This window comes from Carassius gibelio, chromosome A10 (genome assembly GCF_023724105.1).
Source record: "Carassius gibelio isolate Cgi1373 ecotype wild population from Czech Republic chromosome A10, carGib1.2-hapl.c, whole genome shotgun sequence".
Taxonomy (NCBI): Eukaryota; Metazoa; Chordata; class Actinopteri; order Cypriniformes; family Cyprinidae; genus Carassius; species Carassius gibelio.
The window spans coordinates 26180486-26202070 of NC_068380.1; the positions used below are offsets into that span (position 1 = coordinate 26180486).

The following is a 21585-nucleotide window of genomic DNA, read 5'->3' on the forward strand; positions in this document are numbered from 1 at the left end:
AAATTATGAGATGCATTATTTGAATGCTTGGCGAAAGAGATGTGTTTTTAATCTAAATTTAAACAGAGAGAATGTGTCTGAACCCTGAACTTTATCAGGACGACTATTCCAGAGTTTGGGAGCCAAATGTGAAAAAGCTCAAAAACATTTCATAAGTGTTAAATCAGAGATATATCTTTCAGTTGAACATGTTAAACTCTCTATATAAATGTCAATAAATTCATTCTTTAATGATTCTCCAGTTTTGTCTTGCCTCTCTACAACCATTACAATATCTGGCTATATCATTTAGTGACTGCATACTCTGATTCCAATTTTATTTTACCTGATAACAAGCAAATTAGTTAAACTTAAGGAGGTTAATCAATATAGTCAGTATAATTCAAGAAACTAAGACTTCACTATTTCAGATGTTTAAAAATGTATATATATTGTAAATGTATATATATGTAATTTTTTTAAATTTAACCTCTGATGTATTTTGAATAAAAAACACATTTTATAAAATCTAATAAAAATACTCATGAGATTAACTGTATTTCAAATTATGTATGTACAAACTAAACCACCTGGGTCTTATAACTGCGGTCCTGAAACTGCAACTGTTTCTATATCATCCAGTTCGGTAGATCGTGCTGTCACAAAAAACTAGGGTCCTATGGCCGGGGTGCTAAAACTGCAGCCTCCGGTTGTGCACAGTTGTATTTTATTGAAGCATCCCTGGGTGCCGCCATTGGCTAGCGGACCCCCACCTGCTGTTAGCATTCCATTGACTCCCATTCATTTTGGCGTCACTTTTACAGCGAATTTACATCTGAAGCTTTAAAGACTCCATTTGTCCATTCATTATTTCTAAAGAAACACGAAAATGTATAAAAGGCCCCATTACCTTGTATCTTATGTTGTGGCCCCGTAGAAGCAGTTTATTGTAAAAATAGGCTAACGAGGGGATTCGGCAAGATGGCGGAACGGGCAAGCAGCACTTTCTGAGCTCTCATTCACATGCCCCAGAATTCTTACCTCAAAATTAAATGTGATTGGTTTAAAGGTTAAAAAAACAGTAAACTGAACTTTTAAATAAGGGGTTGAAACACTTTATTCCAGACATTTATAGCCCAATCGAAGTTTTAACCGAAAATGCCAAGCGGAAAGTCAGACGTTAAATCAGGCGCTACCTCAGGCCAAGCAAACACAGACCATTGTTACCATTGATGAATGAGACAAAGAGAAAAAGTTCCCTGTAGGATTATACTTGAACAGTCCATTTCATTAAATGAACCCAACACCGCATTCCACAGATCTGAACGATTCTCCATCGAACCATTTTTGTGTCATAAAACAGTCATGGTGCCGAGATGGCTAAAGGAGATGTCACCCCCCCCTTTCCTTTCTGTGCCTGTCTAATCTCATACCAGCTACGCCAGGACAGCAGGAAAAGATTTCTCTTTGTAGGATTATTCTCCCTGTAGGATTATACTTGAACAGTCCATTTCATTAAATGAACCCAACACCGCATTCCACAGATCTGAACGATTCTCCATCGAACCATTTTTGTGTCATAAAACAGTCATGGTGCCGAGATGGCTAAAGGAGATGTCACCCCCCCCTTTCCTTTCTGTGCCTGTCTAATCTCATACCAGCTACGCCAGGACAGCAGGAAAAGATTTCTCTTTGTTCCCCAAACTTAAGACCAAATGGTCAAGAAACCCTGTGGTGACCCCAACGCATAAATCCACAGCCTTATCAGAAAAACGAAGGCCCAGGGCCCAGGATCATCACAAACCTTAAACAAGGGAACACCCCTTTTTCTGAAGCTACAAATTCCAGAGACTTGTGTCTCCAAAACCAATAGACTGAATTTAACCCACTTGTGGTTTAATATAAACAACGGTCTCAAAATTGCTTCCAATAAGCTGAATTGATTACCAGTATTTACCTCACATATATCTTAAGTATCATGTATGTTTTATATAACCCATGGAATTCTTTCTGTGTGTTTGACTTTCATTACAGCCTATTCATAGGGTTTTCTACCTCAGTTATAGGAACTAATCACCAGAAGTTGCCTCATACATGTGTATTCTCTGTATTATGCATGCTTTATATTACTCAAGTTAATTTTGTGTGTTAAAAACTTCACGGCTAAATCCTTATTTACTTCCACCTCAACTATGGGAAGTATATGTATTTTGGTACCTACTTGATGGGTAAATGATTTCTAGAATTTGGATATAAAGTAGATGTGTGTAGGATGCACCATATTTAAACTATTAAGTTTGCTTATTAAAGCTTTTAAATAAACTCTCAGGAGTTTGGGCACACGCGATCACGTGGACATTAAGCTAATTACATGCAAAAACCAGTGAACGGAGTGTAGGTCCCGCCCAAGACAATATCTGATTGGCTGCCACACTAAGAAGGACGGGTCAGATGGACACACTTATAACCCAATGACAAGCAGTTTTTGCTTTGCTTTTTGCCCTGCTTGCAGTGACTTTGGCTCTTGCCAATGTTTTGTGCTGACCTTTCCATCGTCCAGCGTGTACTCTTTAAACCACCAAGAGCTCACTCAAAACTCATCAACTCTTCCGTAAGATCATTCACTGAACTTCGTCAAAGAAAACCCTCTCAGAGTCGCTCCAGACTTTTCAGAAACTCTGTTGCATTGCAACCCACAATCCAGGAAGTCTCGCAAATGAAGTGCCACCCAGCAAAGCCAACCAACCAATCCCAAAAGAGTGCTGTCCCTCAGAACGGGTCATTGACCGACTGCCAGCCAATCAGTGCCAGAGATTCCGTCTCCAGCCAAGTATAGGTCTCTGCAGGAATGTAATGGGAGTTACCAGATCAGGGTGTTTTTACACCATGATACATGATTGGTTGATGTAATAGTGATGTTAGCTTTAGGGGTGGGGTTGGGTAAGGGGGATCATTTAGACTGCATGATTTAGAAACACCCAGCAGTTTGAAAACACCCATATGGTGATAAACGCCCACTTTTGCTCTGCAGAGACCTAAGTCTCGTTGGGTAAGGGGGATCATTTAGATTGCAATGCGCCCACAGGAGCATCTAAATGCAAGTACACAATATCTCCTAATTCTAGATGAAACTGGTGCAAATCTTATTAAAGGGGGGGGGGTGAAATGCTATTTCATGCATACTGAGTTTTTTACACTGTTAAAGAGTTGGTTTCCCATGCTAAACATGGACAAAGTTTCAAAAATTAAGTTGTATGTTTGAAGGAGTATTTTTGGAACAAAAATCCGGTTTGTCACAAGTTTCGGAAAGTTTTTTTCGAGTATGGGTCTGTGTGACGTTAGATGGAGCGGAATTTCCTTATATGGGTCCTAAGGGAACTTCTCCCGGAAGAGCGCGCGCGTGCCCGTAGAGCAGAGCAGAGACATTCACCGATCAGAGCGAGAGCGAAATGTCACAAAAGAAGTGTGTTTTTGGTTGCCAGGGCAAGACAACCCTGCACAGATTACCAAAAAAAAAAAAACAGCATTAAGGGACCAGTGGATGGAGTTTATTTTTACAGAGCGTCAACGGAGTTGTGCAAGTGTTTTTGTTTGTTCCCTGCATTTCGAAGATGCTTGTTTTACAAACAAGGCCCAGTTTGACGCCGGATTTGCATATCGTTTATTTCTTAAGGATAATGCAGTCCCAACGAAAAAGGGTCACGATCGTGTGTTGGAACCGCAGGCGGTGAGTAAAACTGCTTCAAATATCTCTGTGTTGTTAACTTAGCTATCGGCGCTTAAGCTTATCAAGTAAACAACATGCGATGTTGGCATCAAACTGCACTTTCCACATGTACACCTTAAAAAAAAAGACGACATAAAGTGGAACTTAGTCATTTTCCAAAACCGCTAAGCAAATATATACAGTTTCAATACATACTACATAGAGACGTCCTGCTGTAGTCGTTGCTGCTGCTGCTCTTGTTAAATTTCAGCCTCTGGATCTGATTCTGGATCATAAATATACGGCTGAATCTGACTGTTAGCCATGGTTTGTTTTGGATGATGTTTTCTTTCCTCACGGTAATGTCACAGTTTCCAGATGCTCTCAACGCAAAAGCCTACTCGCGCTTGTGATTCTTTAGCTCCGCCCACACGTCACGCCTCCTGCCGCTCGTATTTTTCCGGGAAAAAACGGTACAGACTATCTTTCTCTTATAAATATAATAAAACTAAAGACTTTTTGGAGTTATGAAGGATTCAGTACTACTCTATAGGTACTCAAGATTAACAGGATATTGAGTGAAAACGAGCATTTCACCCCCCCTTTAAGAAAACAAAGATTGAAGTGCTAGTAGATTGATTCTCTCAGGCTGCGGTCAAGAAATAGTGTCTAACGCTAGACGCTTGGGACTCCATTCACCCTCCATTAATAAAATCACTTTTCTCTGTCACTGTTTGAATTAATGTTTGTGTGTTTTCGTTAGTTTAGTTTGTGTGTATTAGAGTAGTTCAATAAAGTCTTGGTTGATTTTACATACAAGCGTCTTGTGCTGTGTGCTTACAAGTCACTGCCTTAAACTGTAGATTCTGTTACCTTGCTCATAATCTATTATCATAATTTTATGATATTATTATTGTTGGCCACGGGATAATATTTTGTCCAAAATTGATAAAATATCCTAATTTTTTTTCCAACTTCAACGAAAGGTGCAGCTGCATGGCCGAAGATGGAGTAGGCCAGGGCGGCAGGCCAGAATGTGTACTACAGAGGACATGTGGGCTACATCAACGGTAACAGGGTTACTCTGGATTAGACAGAGCTTTGGACAAAAGCATGTCATTTTCCTCTCGAGTAACAGATTGAGATTTATACCTCAGACTTTATACAGTAATCCGGCGAAACACGGAAGTAAAGCAGAGCCGCCATTACTGCGTGCCTTGCTGCTAAGGAAGTAGCAGAAGTAGCGAGTCTTCCCACTCCCTATTAAAGGCAGGGTAGGTAAAAAATGTATAAAAAACTTTTTTTCCAAATTAGTTTAAACTTTATATATATATCAATACATAATTAAAATGTAAGTACTCTGAAAAAGAAAGTATAAAAATCGAGTGTCTGTAGACCTCTCACGACTGTTTTAAAGACAGCTCATTATTTCCATTCACTCCACCCCCTCCCTTCTGGGCTCCTTCCAAAGCCACGCCCCCAAAACACATGAACGCGCGACTCCGACCACTGAGCTGGAAGACGCATTATTTACCTGAGACGAGCGGAGAGGAAGGAGCACAGTGCATGTAGTGACATCATGTCAGAATCACATGTAATAAAAATAACTTTATAATTATGAAGATAAACAAACAAGATGTATTTTAGTACTCACTATCAAGCTAGCATATTGATATTGGTAAAGTTTAAAATATATATTTTTTGATTCGCTAACGAGCTAGTTATCTATAAGGCAAAGCTACAAACAGGTTGCATGATACACGTTTTTCCATTACCATCATTTACACTGTGATGAAGATGAATTTCGTGTAAGATTCATAACATATACGTTGTTCTGCATGTAAGAGTTTCCATGATGAAAGCATTGTTGACTCTGATGAAGACTACACTCCAGAGACAAGTACCGCATCGTCAGCTCGAGGACAGGTCCGGGGTCGAGGGCGAAGCAGAGGAGGTCGTGCAAGAGGCCGTGCAACTAGGGTCCGAGGAAGTAGAGGCCGAGGACGGGGTGGTCGAAGTGCAGGGCAAGGAGCACTTCTTGGACAAGAGGACCTGCGTCGAGTTTTGGATCTTCAAGCTCAAACAAGGGCATGTGAACAGGTATATATGATCTGGAGTGTAATGTGCACACAAGTCATCTCAGAGAACACGAAGCTATATAAAAATAAAATAAAAAATTGAATCATGTTGACAAATGTTCTGTGTAATCACACCAATATTTACATTTTTTTATATAATTTGTAATTATATATTCCATTGCAGGCCAGAATTCGAGGACTGAGCCTGGAACAAGCACATCAAGTCCTGGAGCTCTGCCTGACGCGTGACCCAAGTCTTATGTTTGATGTTCTGGAAAGGATGTCAGAAAATGCTCCTCCACCAGGCCCTCTTGTGTCAGGGCAACCCCCTTGGTGTGTCTGCCAGCGGTGCAGAGGAATGGCCACATTTGTAGAACAAAAGTGCTGTGGACAACATCCCGATTATTGTATTTCCATACTGCCACACATGGAAGCCTACATTTTGGAAGAGGGTGTTCTGCGCCTTGCCAGACGTATCTGGAATGACATTCGAGCATTGACTGATAATCCAGAACCAGGACAAAGTAATAGACAGTTTCATCATGCAGCATACAGGCAATTTGTAGTGTGGCAGTATGGAGCATTGGGACAGGGTCACAGAGTCGTGATACCAAGTTGCTGCGTCTGGAAGATACGCGATCATTATCCTGATCCACTGCAACAGTACAGAGGTTTTATTCCTAGTAGAGTCTAAGAGTCTAGAGTGCTTTAGAGAACTGTCCATCTATTGTGTGGATGAATACATGTACATAGTTTCTGTGTTTTACATTGTACAATATTAAAATTATTTATTTTGTTTGGTATACTGTTTTCTTCGTTTATTTTTAAATAAAAAAAAATACTGAAAATGATAAATTAATTCTTTTTTACACTTGCAATAGAAACCACATTTGATTACAAAACTAAATTTATGTATTATTTCTGCAATAACGACAACCAAATGTAGAATGTCACTTTTTTATTTCTGTATTACTAAAGCTAGAAACTATAATCACAAATATAAAAAACATTAGCACAATCAACAATAACACATAAGACATTGGGTTTCCAGAGGTATCTTGACTGGTAGATGGGTCAGACTTGGGACGTAGCATCACATCAGCTATGGTCCTGTGGAGATTATTCATTGTTTCGGCAGCGATTGACCTATACAAAGAATATAATAATTATCTCTCTGACATGATTACCACATTTCAAAAACAAAGACATTACTGTTAAATATTATAACGTTATATATATAATCTATTATGGGAGAACAGTTTTATTTGATTGTGTGTTTAGCTTGGCCATAAATGATCGTTATTATACACCTTTTTTTTTTTTTACTTAGTATGCCAAAATCATATTTACTACTACATTTGTCTTGGATAATAAAGTTTAATTTTTTTTCCAATAAATCCATATAGCTCATAAAATAGCTGGTACTACTAGAGGTACCAGTATTTAAAGAACTCACCTAACCCTCTGCTGACTTGAATTTGCAATAGCTCCTGTGTTGATGGAGCAGGTGCACCAGACAGTACACCATGTTGACGGGGATCATCAGGTCTCCTGGTTCTGCTTCTAGGAATCCCCTTATTAGCTGATATCCGTCGAAGGAGGATGGCACGCTGTAGGTCAGAGATGTAGCTGTAGTCCTTCTCCACCTTCAATGAGTATAACCTCCACTTCCTGGACTTTTTGTTGTACACCTTGCCATACCTGACAATATAGAGAAGTGTATCAGCTTAGTGAAAAGTGTACAATGTAACATTTATTTTATAAAAAGAATTCAAAACTTACTGAATTGTGCCATCAGCTTTTCTCCTGGCTGGTCTATGGAGATGATGGTTGTAATCGAGGCCAGCCAGCATGGTACGAGCAGCATAAACTGGTGGGGAAAAGCTGAAGCGCTTGCTGGCGTACATCAGTATGTGGTTGTGAAACGACTCCAAATCTGCAGTTGACCTGAGTGCACATTAGATAAAAATACATACAATATGTTTTTTTTATAATAATCTTGTTCATGTAATATCGACGTCAATTACAGTAAAATGTCTTTCACATAGTTGATTTGACCATTTACAATATAGAGCTATATAAAGTTGCTTATGTACCTGAAATTCAGATACTTGGGGACGACCTTCAGCCAGCGTTCATCGAGAATAATTTCAGCCAGCCTCTCATGTGCCACTGAACCACTCTCAATCAATTCTTTATCTCTGTCGTCCAGCAAGGGGCCATGTTTACACTCACCAAGAGCCCACGTGTGTTCTCCTGTGACATGGTGCAGGACTCCCACCCACATGTCCTGTGGTAAAACATTTACAAACAGATTTCAAATTCTAATTGCATAAACAAGTCACAACAAGATTTTACACAAACAGCATAAAAACTTGTAATTTTTAGATTTAAAAAGTGATGGACTAAAGCATTATATATGTAATTGAATGCCAAAAGTAATAACAAATACACATAATATGTCACAACATTTGTACAATAAATACCCACTATATCAGTTATTTCATTTTTAAACCTATAGACCAAAACGGGTGATTATATAAGTTAGATTAGTTTATGAAAACAGATGCTTCAATTTCTGCTCTTTCTAAATAATGAAAATGAAAAATATATCAAAGAAGAAAAAACTCACAATAAACTCTTCATAGGTATCGGCCGTCTTACAGCAGTACCAGAAGTGGTTGCAGATGTCTTTATTCCACATCTGGAGAATGGCACACCCCTTTTGCTGCCCTGCCTGGATGCATAAACAATTATTCTTTTGTATTAGGTAAACTATGATTATGTCAACAGGATTAAAAAAACAATAATATATTTAAAATAGAAATAAAAAGGTATGGAAGGGTGCTGTTATGTAAGTTTTTATTGTGATCAGATGAAATGTGATTACTGATGCGGATTTATTATACTTACTGCATGAATTTTTTTGCTCAAGTTTTTGGACCCATGCCAGACGTCCAGAGTGTGGTGGACTCCGCTGTCTCTGTATTTCCCTTTGTCTGGAGGACAAAAGCTAGGAATTTAATGCATACTCACCCAAAATAACCCAAAACAATATCATGTCATAATCAGAGTGATGTATTTTGTCTGTAATGAGTGCAGAAATTTGGGGTGCTTTACAAAAACCATAAAGACTATAGTAAAGATACTTACTGAAGAGAGCTGATATTTGAGAATGAGCATCGGTACAAATTTCAGTCAAGTTTATTTCTTGACGGAGTGCCTCGAAGGTCTGTTGAAAGGCCTCTTTCTCCATTACAACAGAGTTCCTCATGGTCTCCCTCTTGTCGATGTTGACCATACTGATTATATGTTTAGTTTCATTTTCCATTGTTGAATATGTGCAATACTGTGCACAGAATCCAGGACTGTCCATCCGAGCATCACCTTTTATAAGGGAATGCAAAAGAACTAAATACTGTTCAACAATGACATACTCATTTTATACATACAGTATATAACTGCATAAAATCACTGGGCAACCGTAGATGAGATTAGCTCTGTATAAGGCCGGTATCTTTTACTAATTGAAGATTTTGTAAAACAAACAACACAAACATTTATACATCAAAGTGTCTGTTTCCATTTTACCAAGTGATGTTTAGTTACTGATATTTCACCTATAGTGGGGTTGTCACCTTGACAGTGGTGCTGATTGTCGTTGACCCACACTGCCATCCTTAGAGTCAATAGGGTCACATGAGGCAAGGTGTAAAAAGAGGGTTATACATACAAATCTGAGGATCACATTCTATGAGGTTTAGTCATCATTCACACCTTGCCTCTTGTAAATGCATGGTAGATCAACGACCATCTTTTGAAATATTCTGTACTCTCTTTTAATAGATATCCTGTTTATTTGTGTGTGTATGTGAATTTACCTAAGGCCACAATAGGCCCTTTGGACTGTAGTTGGGCAATGATTTCAGCTCTCTTCTCCTTCCAGAATTCCTTTATGGTGTCCACACAGTATGAGTCTTGTATTCGGAAAAAAGATGACTTCTCCACCATCCTCATATTCATAAATTTAAAGAGAAGTGAAATCTTGGCATAGTTGTTGCCAGACAGCAGTATGTTACACGCCAACATAAAGTCCCCAGCAAGCATTCCATATTTAAAATTGGGCTGTGAAGACCATTTCCAAACAGTGTGACCATTACAACATATCTGAAAAAGAAAGACAATTAAATATATATATTTAACCTATATTACACATCTAAAACATTTGAAATTGTTCAAAACATGTTATCAATACAGTCACACAAAGTTCAGACTCACCCATTCCACAATTGCAGCTGTACCCCTGGAATGGATGTTGACCTCAAATGGTTTATGTGCCCCACACTCTGCATTTGTGTTTGTGTCCTTAGCAGTACACATGTTCACAGGTAGAACAAGATATTCGGCAAGCAGCTTCAGACAACTGTGGTATGTTATAGATGCTGGCTGGCCAATTATGTCATCCTCAACCATGATTTTAGTAGTCTCTGGGATTGGATGTATGTCTGCAATAGTAGGGTCTTGGGAGTTGTCTTCAGCATCGTGCACAGTGTCCTCCATACTAATTGTTTGAAGGGAATTCAGACAAATCGGAGTCTTCAGTGCACCGCCAGTCCTGTTGTAACACAAATATTTTAAAAATATCTAGCAAACATATGAATAACTTCAATATAATAGTCATACATTATTGAACCTACCGCACACAAATATGTGCGATATAGTCCTCATCATCACTGTCATCATAGTCTGTATCTATTTCCTTTGTTTCGTCTTCTTCAAATGATGACACAGACTTTGTCTCCATATCAGGACACCAGGTGTCATCTTCCCAATCGATACTATGTAGTTAAATTGGAAAATTATATTCAATCTAACAATATAATTTAAAACATCTATTCAGTCAACACAACAACTTACACTGAGTTTTTAATGTTGTTAAATTCATCTTCACTGATGACATCCAGATCCAGTGATGACATACTAAAGAGAGATAAAAAATAAGATCTTAGGTCACCATCACTGGTTGAAGTAATGATGGAGACAATAACTATAAAGTGAAGTTTGATAAAAAATGTATACAAATGTCTCACTAATCAATACCTTGCATCTAATTCCTGAATGTTTTTATCCTGTACGCTGCTACTATCCAACTCTTCAACTCCAGGGACTGAGAAGTCATCATCTCTGGAAAAATGACAATAAAAACAGATAAATATGTTGATTGTTATAAAAACTGTCACTCGTTCACTGAACGACACAACATACAAGTCTCACCGGTCAGAAAGCGACTCCGAGACAATAGTGGATACAGGTGGTGGTGCCATTGTAAATCCACTTTTCGATGGTGTGGACGTTGATATGTCTTTCTCATAACTAATAAAAAAAAATTATACAAATCAACACAACAATTACATCACATTTATAAAATGTCTTGATTACAGATAAACAGAGTAACATACACTCAAATATCAACTCACAACTGCATTGCAGACACAAAATAATAACACACACATACAACAAAGTGTGTACGACACACACAGATACAAGATAAAGACAGCAGTGAACATAGGTACAGAATATAAAAACAAAACAAAGGCGAAAAAAAACCTACAGGTAAACTTACAGGTGAACATGGTAAAAGAGTTAGACAGAGGGTAAATATAGTTCTAAGAAAAGTTCCTAGATGCGGAGTAACGTTAGGCCTACTATCTGTTAAACATGTATTTAGTTATCTAAAGCAAAATTATGCACAATTCAACACTATAGCTATCATCTTGAGCTAGGCCTAGAGATTATTTATCGTCTCTACTACGGCTCACCAAGTAATTTTATGTTAGCTATGCTTCATGAAAAAATAAACAAAAAAATATGTATGATCAAAATACAAAAAGAAAGATTTACCTGTCCAGCAGAAATAAAGCCATCAAGGAGTCACTTTTCAGCCCCTTGAGTTCCCTCAGTTCTCGCCATCGCTGGAAAGCCACGCCGATATTAACTCGCGTTTTATTTCTTTGTTTATCCAAAGACTTTTTGTTCATTGCCTTTTCTTGTACTGGTACGGTCTTCCTTTTTTTGCCTGGTTTGCCTTCAGTAACTGCATAGGAAGGTACTGTGAATTTTGCTTGCTCTGCCATTGTTTTGGTATTCCTAGGATCCGTGCCTCTTGAATTTCTCAAATCAAACGTGCGCGCGCAAGTGGGCAGGTCATGTGTGGCAAAAGGGTGGTTGCCATGGTTGCGAGAGAGTGACAGTCGCCTAAGCCAATCCTATGTTTCGTGCCGAATGGAAATAATGAGCTGTGTTTAATACAGATTAAACGGCCTAGAGTCACTCGATTTTTATACTCTTTTTATCAGAGTACTTACATTTTAATTATGCATTGATATATATAGAAAGTTTAAACAAATTTGGAAGAAAGTTGTTTATACATTTTTTACCTACCCTGCCTTTAAGTCCTATTGTACCGAATTTTGGTTGCAGTTCCACCATAGTTCCACTGAGGGCGATCGCCATGAGTGCAAAATGAATGGGAGTCTATGGGGCTAGACAGCTAAATTTGTCCCTTTCACCTGACTGTTTTTCTTTTCAACGCAGCAACTTTTTTTTGGTTGCTGGCACTCTTATATGCCTATTGTAATGTATGTACTGTGAAATTTACACTGAAAATAAATTGAATTTGAGTACTTGTTGTTTTATTCTTGTGTTAAGAAATACCGGATACATATGGTATAGTATTGCCACCTTAAAAAAGCACAAATAAATGTCACGCTCAATAGTGCTAAATATCAATACAAAATTTTAAAGGAAAAAAAAGCCTTGCAGGTGTGCAAAACTTAAATTGTTCTAATAGTGGGCAAGGGATGTCCTATTTCTCCTTTCCCAAGGACGAAAAAAAGTTAACCCATGTGGACTGTGTTAATTATCAAAGCCTACCTGAATTTACTGTGGTTCACGTGGGAGGGAAAGCTGGCCAAATGCCAAGTTGGCTAATGTCCAAAATCAGCCAGGTTGAACGGGCTACCAAACAGCATAACAATACGTGTTGTTGGGAGGGGGACTCTTCCCTTACTCGATTGCTACATACAAATTGTTTTGTTTCTATTTTAACTACTTCACTGATTCACCTTCCACAGACTGAATGGGTTTTTTAGGAGTTACCCAACGGCTCTGGAAAGCCCCATAGACATTCTCTGAAAGCACCAAAGTTACTGAAGGATTGCTGTAAAGCAGTATCTCTGGTCGTAAGATGTGTATGACGTCATTGACATTTTGAAAGACTTTTTAAAGCAAATTAAGTGACTCTAAAAAATCTAACATCCGGAAATGTGTAATTTCTTTGCATCTCCTTTCAAATACAACATTAAAATTACTAGACAAAAAATTATATCCTGAGAAAAGTGGATTTTGAGGGGTATACCGCCATTGACCTCCATTCATTCTGCACTTATCCTGTGAGCGCCCTCATATGGAATCAGAGTGGAACTGCAACCAGTTCTGAAGCCGGAAGTGTAGTGAGAGTGAAACTTCTCACCATATTAGACATTCTCTGCTTATACCCCAACTTTCAATGGAGAAATTGTGTTGAATTCTTACTTCCAGTGTGATGAGAAGTCGAGTCCCCTCGCAAAATCCTTAGACATTAAAAGAAATGGACACAGTGACCCCATTGGAATCAACGGAGACAAGTGAAGTCAATTAGAAGTATTCTGATTAATTATCTCAATTGACTTTATGCCTCCACGTCCCCCCGATCGCCTCATAGACAGTAAAAGATTGTCTGCGAGCTTCTCCTCCTGTCCATACAGTAATTTCTCTACTGTGCAACAGAGAGTCGCAGGTTATGACGCAGTCATTAGTCAATTTTTAAACGCCTCAGATGTAAAGTTGTTCGATGTCAAAGTGACGCCAAAATGAATGGGAGTCAATGGAATGCTAACAGCAGGTGGGGGTCAGGTTGAAATCAGGTCCGCGTAGGACCAAGGCAGTAGCTGTTTTAAGTGCCTGATATTTTTTCCAGTTATAAAATAATAATAATTCAGTTGTGATGACTACAACCCGTTTACCCCACAAATTCAGAAGATTGTGGGATAACAGAAATAGAATTAGTAAAAAAAAAAAAAAAAAAAAACTACATCCAAAAAAAAAAGATATGCTCACTGAATATAAACAGACCACTCGGATTACTAGGATCGAGTCAGTTAGAAATACCAAGGGTTCACACAAAACAAGGGGAGTCCTCCTTTAGTTACTATGCTGCCCGCAGTTGGAATCAGCTTCCAGAAGAGATCAGATGTGCTAAAACACTAGTCACACTAACACTGCCTGCATCACCTGGGCCACAGGAGAAAACAATGTTACAGCTTTGAATCTTACAGCTGAATCAATGCAGTAACACTGTTAACTACCATTGACATTGTACCAAATGTTTAGACTGAATATACGAGAACTGGTCCTCTGTGTTTTTGGTTAGTCTGGTTTCTCCAAAGGTATTTTTACTCCAGTATCGGCATCTTACAGATTTTTCTTTATTTCCCACTGTTTCCTTTGGCTTGCTTGCTCTATGTATGAAGACTAAAGCATTTAGCACCAACTATTAAAACAGTGATGTTTTTGACCATATAAACACAACAGTATGTCTTTCTGTAAAGATTCTTTGAAATGTTATGTATTTCGAAAAATGTATAAATGTCTTACTTGATAGTTTGCATATTGCTTGAACATTTATATGTAAAAAAAAAAAAAAGAAATTCTGTAGAATTATTATATTATAATTGCAAGTTATAATTAACAATTATAAACTATTTAGCTTTATTTTTAGTTACTTTCTTCCTAGCTTGTGTGCCTCTTCCCCTCTTGTGGATGCGCGCATGTGGGCAGCTCCTGTAGCAGCAGGGGTGGTAGCCATGGTAGCGAGAGAGAGGGACAGTCGCCCAGCCAATCATATTTAGTAGCTGTGTTTAATTGCAGCCCCGAGAGGACTACAGACACACGATTTTTATACTCTCCTTTTCAGAGTACTAACATTTTAATTATGTATTGGTATATAAAGACAGTTTAAACAAATTTGGGGAAAAAAACCTGCCTACCCTGCCTTTAACTGCCTTTTTTTTTATACAGTCACAATTAAATATAATTGAAGGTATTTAAAAGTATGTTAGTAGATATATTATTATAAGTTGTACTGTGCAGTAGAAAAAAAAGGATTTTTTTTTTTAATTGGTGCTAAATAAGATAAAAGATAAAACTAGATACTACTAGATTAACAAAATAAAAAATTCTGTTGTCTTCCCTTTAGCCAAATAGGTAGGAAACCTTCAAATCCCATAATGCACTAGGCATGTTGCCATCTAAGGCCACTCCCACCATTCTGCTATGGTTACGCTTGACCAGAGTCAAAAAGCACCTTGCACCTAATACTATTTAGTAAACTTTTAGTCATAATGGTGTAAACTTGTATTGTTCCCTCCCGGGTGTAATAATTCAAAGAGTAAATGTTTAGCGGGAGTGAGTTACTTTCGGATTCCAGTGAACAATCCAGCCCATTGTAGGCAGTGGTTAAAGGCTGTAAAGAATCATAAGTACAGAGAGAACATGCGGAAAATAATAAGGATAAGATGAGATTCCACACCTCTGAGCAATCCGTATGTGTCTCGAAGGAGCGGTTCAACCACATTAACTAGAAAGTTACTCAGGTCATCGGTTGTCTTGTACCACTGTAACGCCTCCATGATGATCTTAAAGTTCTCATGACTCAGGCATCATCTCAGCTCCACAATGAAAGCATTGCCTGTTTTTTCAGTACATGAATTCGTTGTTTTCTGAAAAAGCAGAAGACAGAATACATTTACTTCAATAAACATGGCCTGTTCCTTTTAATGTCCAAATCCATTTATTGTGATAATCTAACTAAATTAGAAGGTAAGCACTATCAATCAAAGGGGATTATTATTATTATTATTATTTTTTTTTAATTAATGAATCATTCTGAAGACTGGAGTAATGATGCTGAATCTTTATTTTTGCTATCACATGAATAAAATACTTTAAATGATAATAATAGATTGTTTGTATATATATATATATATATATATATATATATATATATATATATATATATATATATTAGATAAATGATAGATATAGACAGATATTTATAGTACATTCTGATATTGTAAAATAATATGCATTTTTAATATGAATATCTGTTAAAATAATCCAGTTGCTGTATAGTCATGTTATTGACAGCATATTGAGGTCTACATACACAAATGGAACTAAAAATCACACAGCTCACAAAACTTCAGTTTGGATGCCTTACCTGTGTTGAACCACTTTAATTTTCTGTTTTCCAACTCTCGATTCACGATCCAGACGTTTGTCATGCTGGAGGGAATGAGAAGAGAAGTGACTCGCCTCCAGGGTTACAGACAAATGAGATAAAGGGAAAATTAGCACATAGTTATGTTACAGCATGTGATAAATCTTACAGACCTGCACAATGAGCTTATCTGAAGAAAGTAGAAAGATTTGAGTAACAGATCAAAAGTGTCCCTGATCATGATTTGTGAGGTAATGTTTTATACATCTCATTTATTCAGCAAAAAATCCTCAGAGAAATGTGATGTCTTGTGCCTATACAAGTCTTTCTCACAGTAAGCTATCTTGAATTCAGAAGATCTGGAAAATGGAGCAAACTTCGCATGGAACTACTTTTTTATACTTTTTTTTGGACCATGGCAGTATACATTAGCATCATTAGGAAAAGAGCTCCTCTGACATTCTATATTACATCTCATTAGATGATAAACAGTAGAGAGAAAGTAACACTGGTTCGGAAAAAAAGTGTTTGAAAGTGGACAAGGTCAAAAGTTTTAGACCCCATTTAGACCTGTATTTAGCCTCATCCACTTGTGATCCGATCGACCAAAACGCACCAGCTGTAAACAGGGCCTAAGAAAATCTCTTTCGCGATGTAATTCTTGTCTTACCCTTTCTTCCCCAACCATGGTGTCTTCCCTCACTTTGTTGGTTGTGTCATCAGGGACGTCCAGCAGGCTGACTGGTTTTCTGTCAATGTCCATCTCATATTGAATGAACATTTGGGCATCCCCATCACTTCCAGACTGCTCTTCTGACTCTAAAACAACACAATCACTTTTGCTGACTTGGTTCAATAAGTTCAAAATTAAGGCTCTGTTTCCGTTAAATGATAGAATAAGCTCCAAGCATTATCTTATGTCAATGTTTCATTTGTTCAGCTGGGTTCAACAGTCTCAGAATAAGACCAAATTACAACTTACAGATACTGAACAACAACACAGACCATAAGAACCTTTACATCATGATCTTAGTCATCATTAAGATCATCAAAAAAAAATAAAAAAATAAATAATACTAATAAGAATATTTATTTAGTAAAATATTTGTAAAAATATTTGAAGATCATGTTATATTTTTTGTTTTTTCAATGAATTATTAATACATAAAAATCACTATGTATTGGGGAGTTGTACAATATCTATTAAAATGTTTTATCTGATAAGAGACTTCCTTTCTATTATATCATATTTGATAAAACCATTGCTTTTGAAAAAAGATTTTAAGATTTTGTGATTTATGGATTTATTTGCATTTACTGCCCACAACTTTTATTTGCAAACAAGGATGAAAACAGAAACATAAAATGGTACATGGGTACAATATCTGCATTCCATAAAAGAAACACAGTTGAGCATTTTGAAGAGCAGGTACCTTCACTCGGGTCCATCACCCTCGGGTCCATCATCGGGGGGAAGGGGAGTCCAGTGACAACAACACCTCGACAGTACGTGTCAGCAAAATCCAACCCTTCGCTTGCCTTGGGGAAAGATGGAAAACAAGAAATGTGTTGATATTACTGGTGTCGGTTCATAAAAGTAATTTTATTGCATCAAATATGTATAGTCTCACCTTTCCTCTACATACAGCGAAGAAGCTTCCTCCGCCGGAGTTTGGGTCTTTCAGCTTGGCATAATAGCCATCAATCACCTGCAAGAGAATCCAATTTTAGAGCAGAACTGACTGAGGGCTTGTACACATCAAGCTATGCTAGCATTTTGTTAGTATCTTCTGTATATCAAATAATACTGAGTGGTTACCTCAGTAAAAGTGCCTTTACCCCTCGGTTCAACAAACATGGGCTTCACTTTCTCAATGCGACCTGCATGTCCACTAGCCTGAGAGAGTGAAGACGATTGGTGCATAGTAAATTCAATTCTAAAGTTGGCAAAAGATGAACAAGGTACAGAAATTTACAAAGAAACTTAAAAAAAAGAAAAGAAAAAGTATTTCATTCATTTTAAAACCTAGCAAGAGTAAGAAACATGCTGTCTAACTTTTAAACAAATCATTGTTTTAGTTCTGTTCAATAAATCATCATGATTTTTTTTTTCTCGAAATCAGTCTGAATCAAAATCACAACTCGTCACTTAAAATGATCATCTCCAATTTGAACTGGTCAGTCAGCGCCAGCAACATACTGTATATCTTTAACACGGTCAGACCGAACACACTTACCCTCCAGAACTCCAGAGTCTTATCCATCACCGGATACGAGGGGAAGAACACCAGCAGTCCATGAGGGACCAGCCGTGTCAGATTGACTGCAAACCCAATCATATGAATATCATCATGCTGATCATCAGATCATTCTTGATAAGAGTTTAAGATCAGCTGCTGTGCTAGTCTTACCAAGAGTGTTTCCCATAGACGACATGTTTTCAGGAACAAACCTTCAAAAACAAAAGAGCAGTTTACAAGCCTCCTAACGGCTCACATTTAATCTTTCCCGAGTCATATAAACCGTGGGTCGCAAGACTGAGTGAGTAGGTTGTGGGGATGTGCAGTCAAATAAACAACAAGAAATGTAATTTAGTTTTTCTGTTGCAAGACTTATTTTGAAAGACGTGCATAAAAGCTGATGACTCTTCTGTCAGACGCAGTTTAAATAAAGCGTGTCTGAGAAAAACTTGTTGTCCTGCTTCAGTATCTGTTGTCAGGCTACTGTATGTCAGAGCCATTTTTCTGACTTGTTTTGAACCTCAGAAAAAATTACTTTCCTGTCCTGTCAGCCATTACACTGCATTCTTAGGGTGCACTGCGGTGGCACACACTATACATCACTTGGTTATAAATAAAGCACAAAAATTACCAAAAAGTACCAGTAAATTCCGTAACTGGTACTTGTGTTAGCTGGGAAGGATTTGCATGCAGCTATGATGTTCATTCTATTAACCAGGAGCAGTTTCCATTTCATTAACAGTTTAGGCTAGTTTATGCTATTTTTGTATTTTTATTATGGTAACTGTTGTTTCTGTAACCCCAAAATGCCACTTTATTTTCTACTTTGTGTCATTGTGTATATTGCTAAATGACTGTGGTGGCTCACACCAACTTACTAACTTTATTGTATTTAAGGGATGGTTCCCCCAAAACTGAACATTCTATCATTACTCACCCTCATGTCTTTCTAAAGCCATAAGAGTTTTGTTCATCTTCAGAACACAAATGAGATCTTTTTTGATTTTGAGATTTATGTCCATCCATTGACAAGTCTAAACAACTTCCACTTTGACGCTTTAAAAAGTCCTTAAAGAGATCGTAAAGCTAATCCATATGAATTGAGTGGCCAGATTTTCTGAAGAGACTCAATAGCTTAATTTGATGAACAGATTGAATATTGGCTTTAATTCACATACAAACATTCATCACACATCAGATATGGTAAACAGAAGCTTGAGCATGTTCACTTGACGTGAGAACCAATGAGGTTCATTCTCATGTGTTACGCAGCACGTTTGAGCTTCTACTAGAACCAATGAGGTTTGTTCTTGCACGTCAAGCAGGTTCAGTTGAGGTTCTGTTTATGTTCTGTTGATCAATGTTTATATGTGAATAAAAGACTAATTCAATCTGTTCATCATATAAAACGATCAAGTCTCCTCAGAAAATTTGAACTTAAACACTTAATTCATATGGATTAGTTTTACGATCTCTTTATTAACGTTTTTCATTAAGATCATTTGTGTTCACTTCATGTGTTCCAAGAATGAACGAAAGCCTTCCAGGTTTGCATTGACATGAGGGTGAGCAATGACATAATTAAAAAATTTGGGGTGAAATAACCCTTTAACAAAAACTATTTTAAAACTGCTATTAAACAGCCTTACCTTATAGGCTACTTTTTATTCATCAGTATTAGTCATATCCTTAAAATTAATGTGCAGGTTAAGTAAAGTCTGATGGAATTTTTTTTATGTAAAATTCTTACAAAAATTGGGTCACGGGTTTAATGACCATGGGAGAACGTGGATCCCATGGCCAAAGCAGTAGAGAACCACTGATATAAACTTCTTCTATGGTACTTTTTGGACCTTGACAGCCTATGGTCAAATATAAATTAAATTTAATATAATAGCACCTGGGTTTGAAATAGAAAGTGGGTGAATAATAAATGACAGTATAAAACAGAGGGTGTTGATGTGACTAAACAGCCCTTGATACACTACACTACTTGAAACACTCACCTCCTGTCAAAGGCTGTTCTCAACTTCACGCCGTCCGGACCTTTTTCAATGATACTGGCGGAAATCTGATCAGGCTGGATGACATGAAGATTCTCCAAGGATACAGGGAAATGACTGCAGAAAATCAGCAGAGAATTAGTATCCTACCTGCATCAACTCATAAACCTCGGCAGGGACAGCTAGAAGAGAAGAGCACGAACATTTTCATTTCACAGGTGAAGGATGAGAGCGGCGAGAGAGTTCCACTGGTCAGAATGATGCTGCGTACTCCCTGTCCGAGCAGCTCCTGCATGCTGAACCCCGGAGAAAAACACCAGTAACTCAGCACATTCCCTATAAAATATACTCATACCATTTCAATCTTTCCTTGCTTTGGCATACAAGTTTGACGAGCAATATCAATTTTTTTTCAGCATTTCACTGTGGAAGGCGTTTTCATGTGCACCACCAAGGAGACCAAACATGTAATATTGAAGCAATAATACACATTATAGCCTGGGTTTGCAGAGAGGGCTCAGATTAAGCCATGATTAGGTCTTAGATTTTTTCAAGACATTTACAGTAAGGAATTGGTCAAATCAAGTCCAGTATATTTGTATAGCGCTTTTCACAAAACAGATTGTATCAAAGCAGCTTCACAGTATTAAATGAAAATAACAAAACAAGGTTTGATTCTAGTGGAAAAAACATCCACATTTGGTAAGGCTGATCAAAAGTATTACTGATTGATTAAATTAAATTAAATATTTAATATATTATAATTAAATACAATTAAATATAATATGGTGCATGTGCATTTTGAGACAAGAACAACAGCACTGACAAGTTGCTTTCTGTTTAAATAGCTCAAATATGCATTATAGTCTGGGATTAGGCTTAAGCCTTGACTGTGAAACCAGGGGAATACATTTCAGATTCTCCATGACTGAAAAATTACATAAAAACACCCAGAATGTGTGCTCCAGTCAATAGCAATGAATAGCAAAACACATGAGGTGTAGCAAAGTGTTGAATAAGAGTCTCAAACCTTGTTTCTTTGTAGAAGAGGAAGCACATAAATCAGTCTGCTGTTTAGTCTTGAAGTTGTTGGTGACTGGATGAATGTGGACCTGATTTCAGACACAAATTTGTTATTCAGAAGCAAGTGGGGCGGGGTGGATGACAGACGAGTATTAAAGGAACTATCGTCTGACATACACTACAACATGCACAAGTTTAGGGTCAGTAAGATTTTTTTAGGGTCAGTAAGTCTTTTGTT

General features: G+C 37.5%; 1 protein-coding gene and 1 pseudogene across 1 annotated transcript; both read right to left on the reverse strand.

The window, feature by feature from the left end:
• Window positions 1-21585, reverse strand: part of LOC128021647 (regulator of telomere elongation helicase 1-like) — a 43917-nt pseudogene that overhangs the window by 431 nt on the left and 21901 nt on the right.
• On the reverse strand, window positions 6707-15392 carry LOC128021610 (uncharacterized). The gene is made up of 13 exons (XM_052608917.1): window positions 11038-15392; window positions 10864-10947; window positions 10681-10743; window positions 10461-10601; window positions 10042-10378; window positions 9645-9930; window positions 8917-9150; window positions 8677-8762; window positions 8396-8500; window positions 7860-8053; window positions 7546-7710; window positions 7220-7464; window positions 6707-6909 (listed from the first exon to the last, which is right to left on the reverse strand). Exons 1-13 carry the CDS (start codon window positions 11085-11087, stop codon window positions 6887-6889), a joined length of 2013 nt encoding a protein of 670 aa, XP_052464877.1. The 5' UTR covers window positions 11088-15392; the 3' UTR covers window positions 6707-6886.

Excerpts from the sequence above, each read along its gene's own strand:
- LOC128021610 (XM_052608917.1), bottom strand. The coding sequence starts at position 11,087 with ATGGCACCACCACCTGTATCCACTATTGTCTCGGAGTCGCTTTCTGAC. Across the intron at positions 10,744-10,863 it reads ATTCAGGAATTAGATGCAAG|TATGTCATCACTGGATCTGG; the intron begins GTATTGATTAGT and ends ATCTCTCTTTAG. Across the intron at positions 7,711-7,859 it reads CCCAAGTATCTGAATTTCAG|GTCAACTGCAGATTTGGAGT; the intron begins GTACATAAGCAA and ends ATGTGCACTCAG.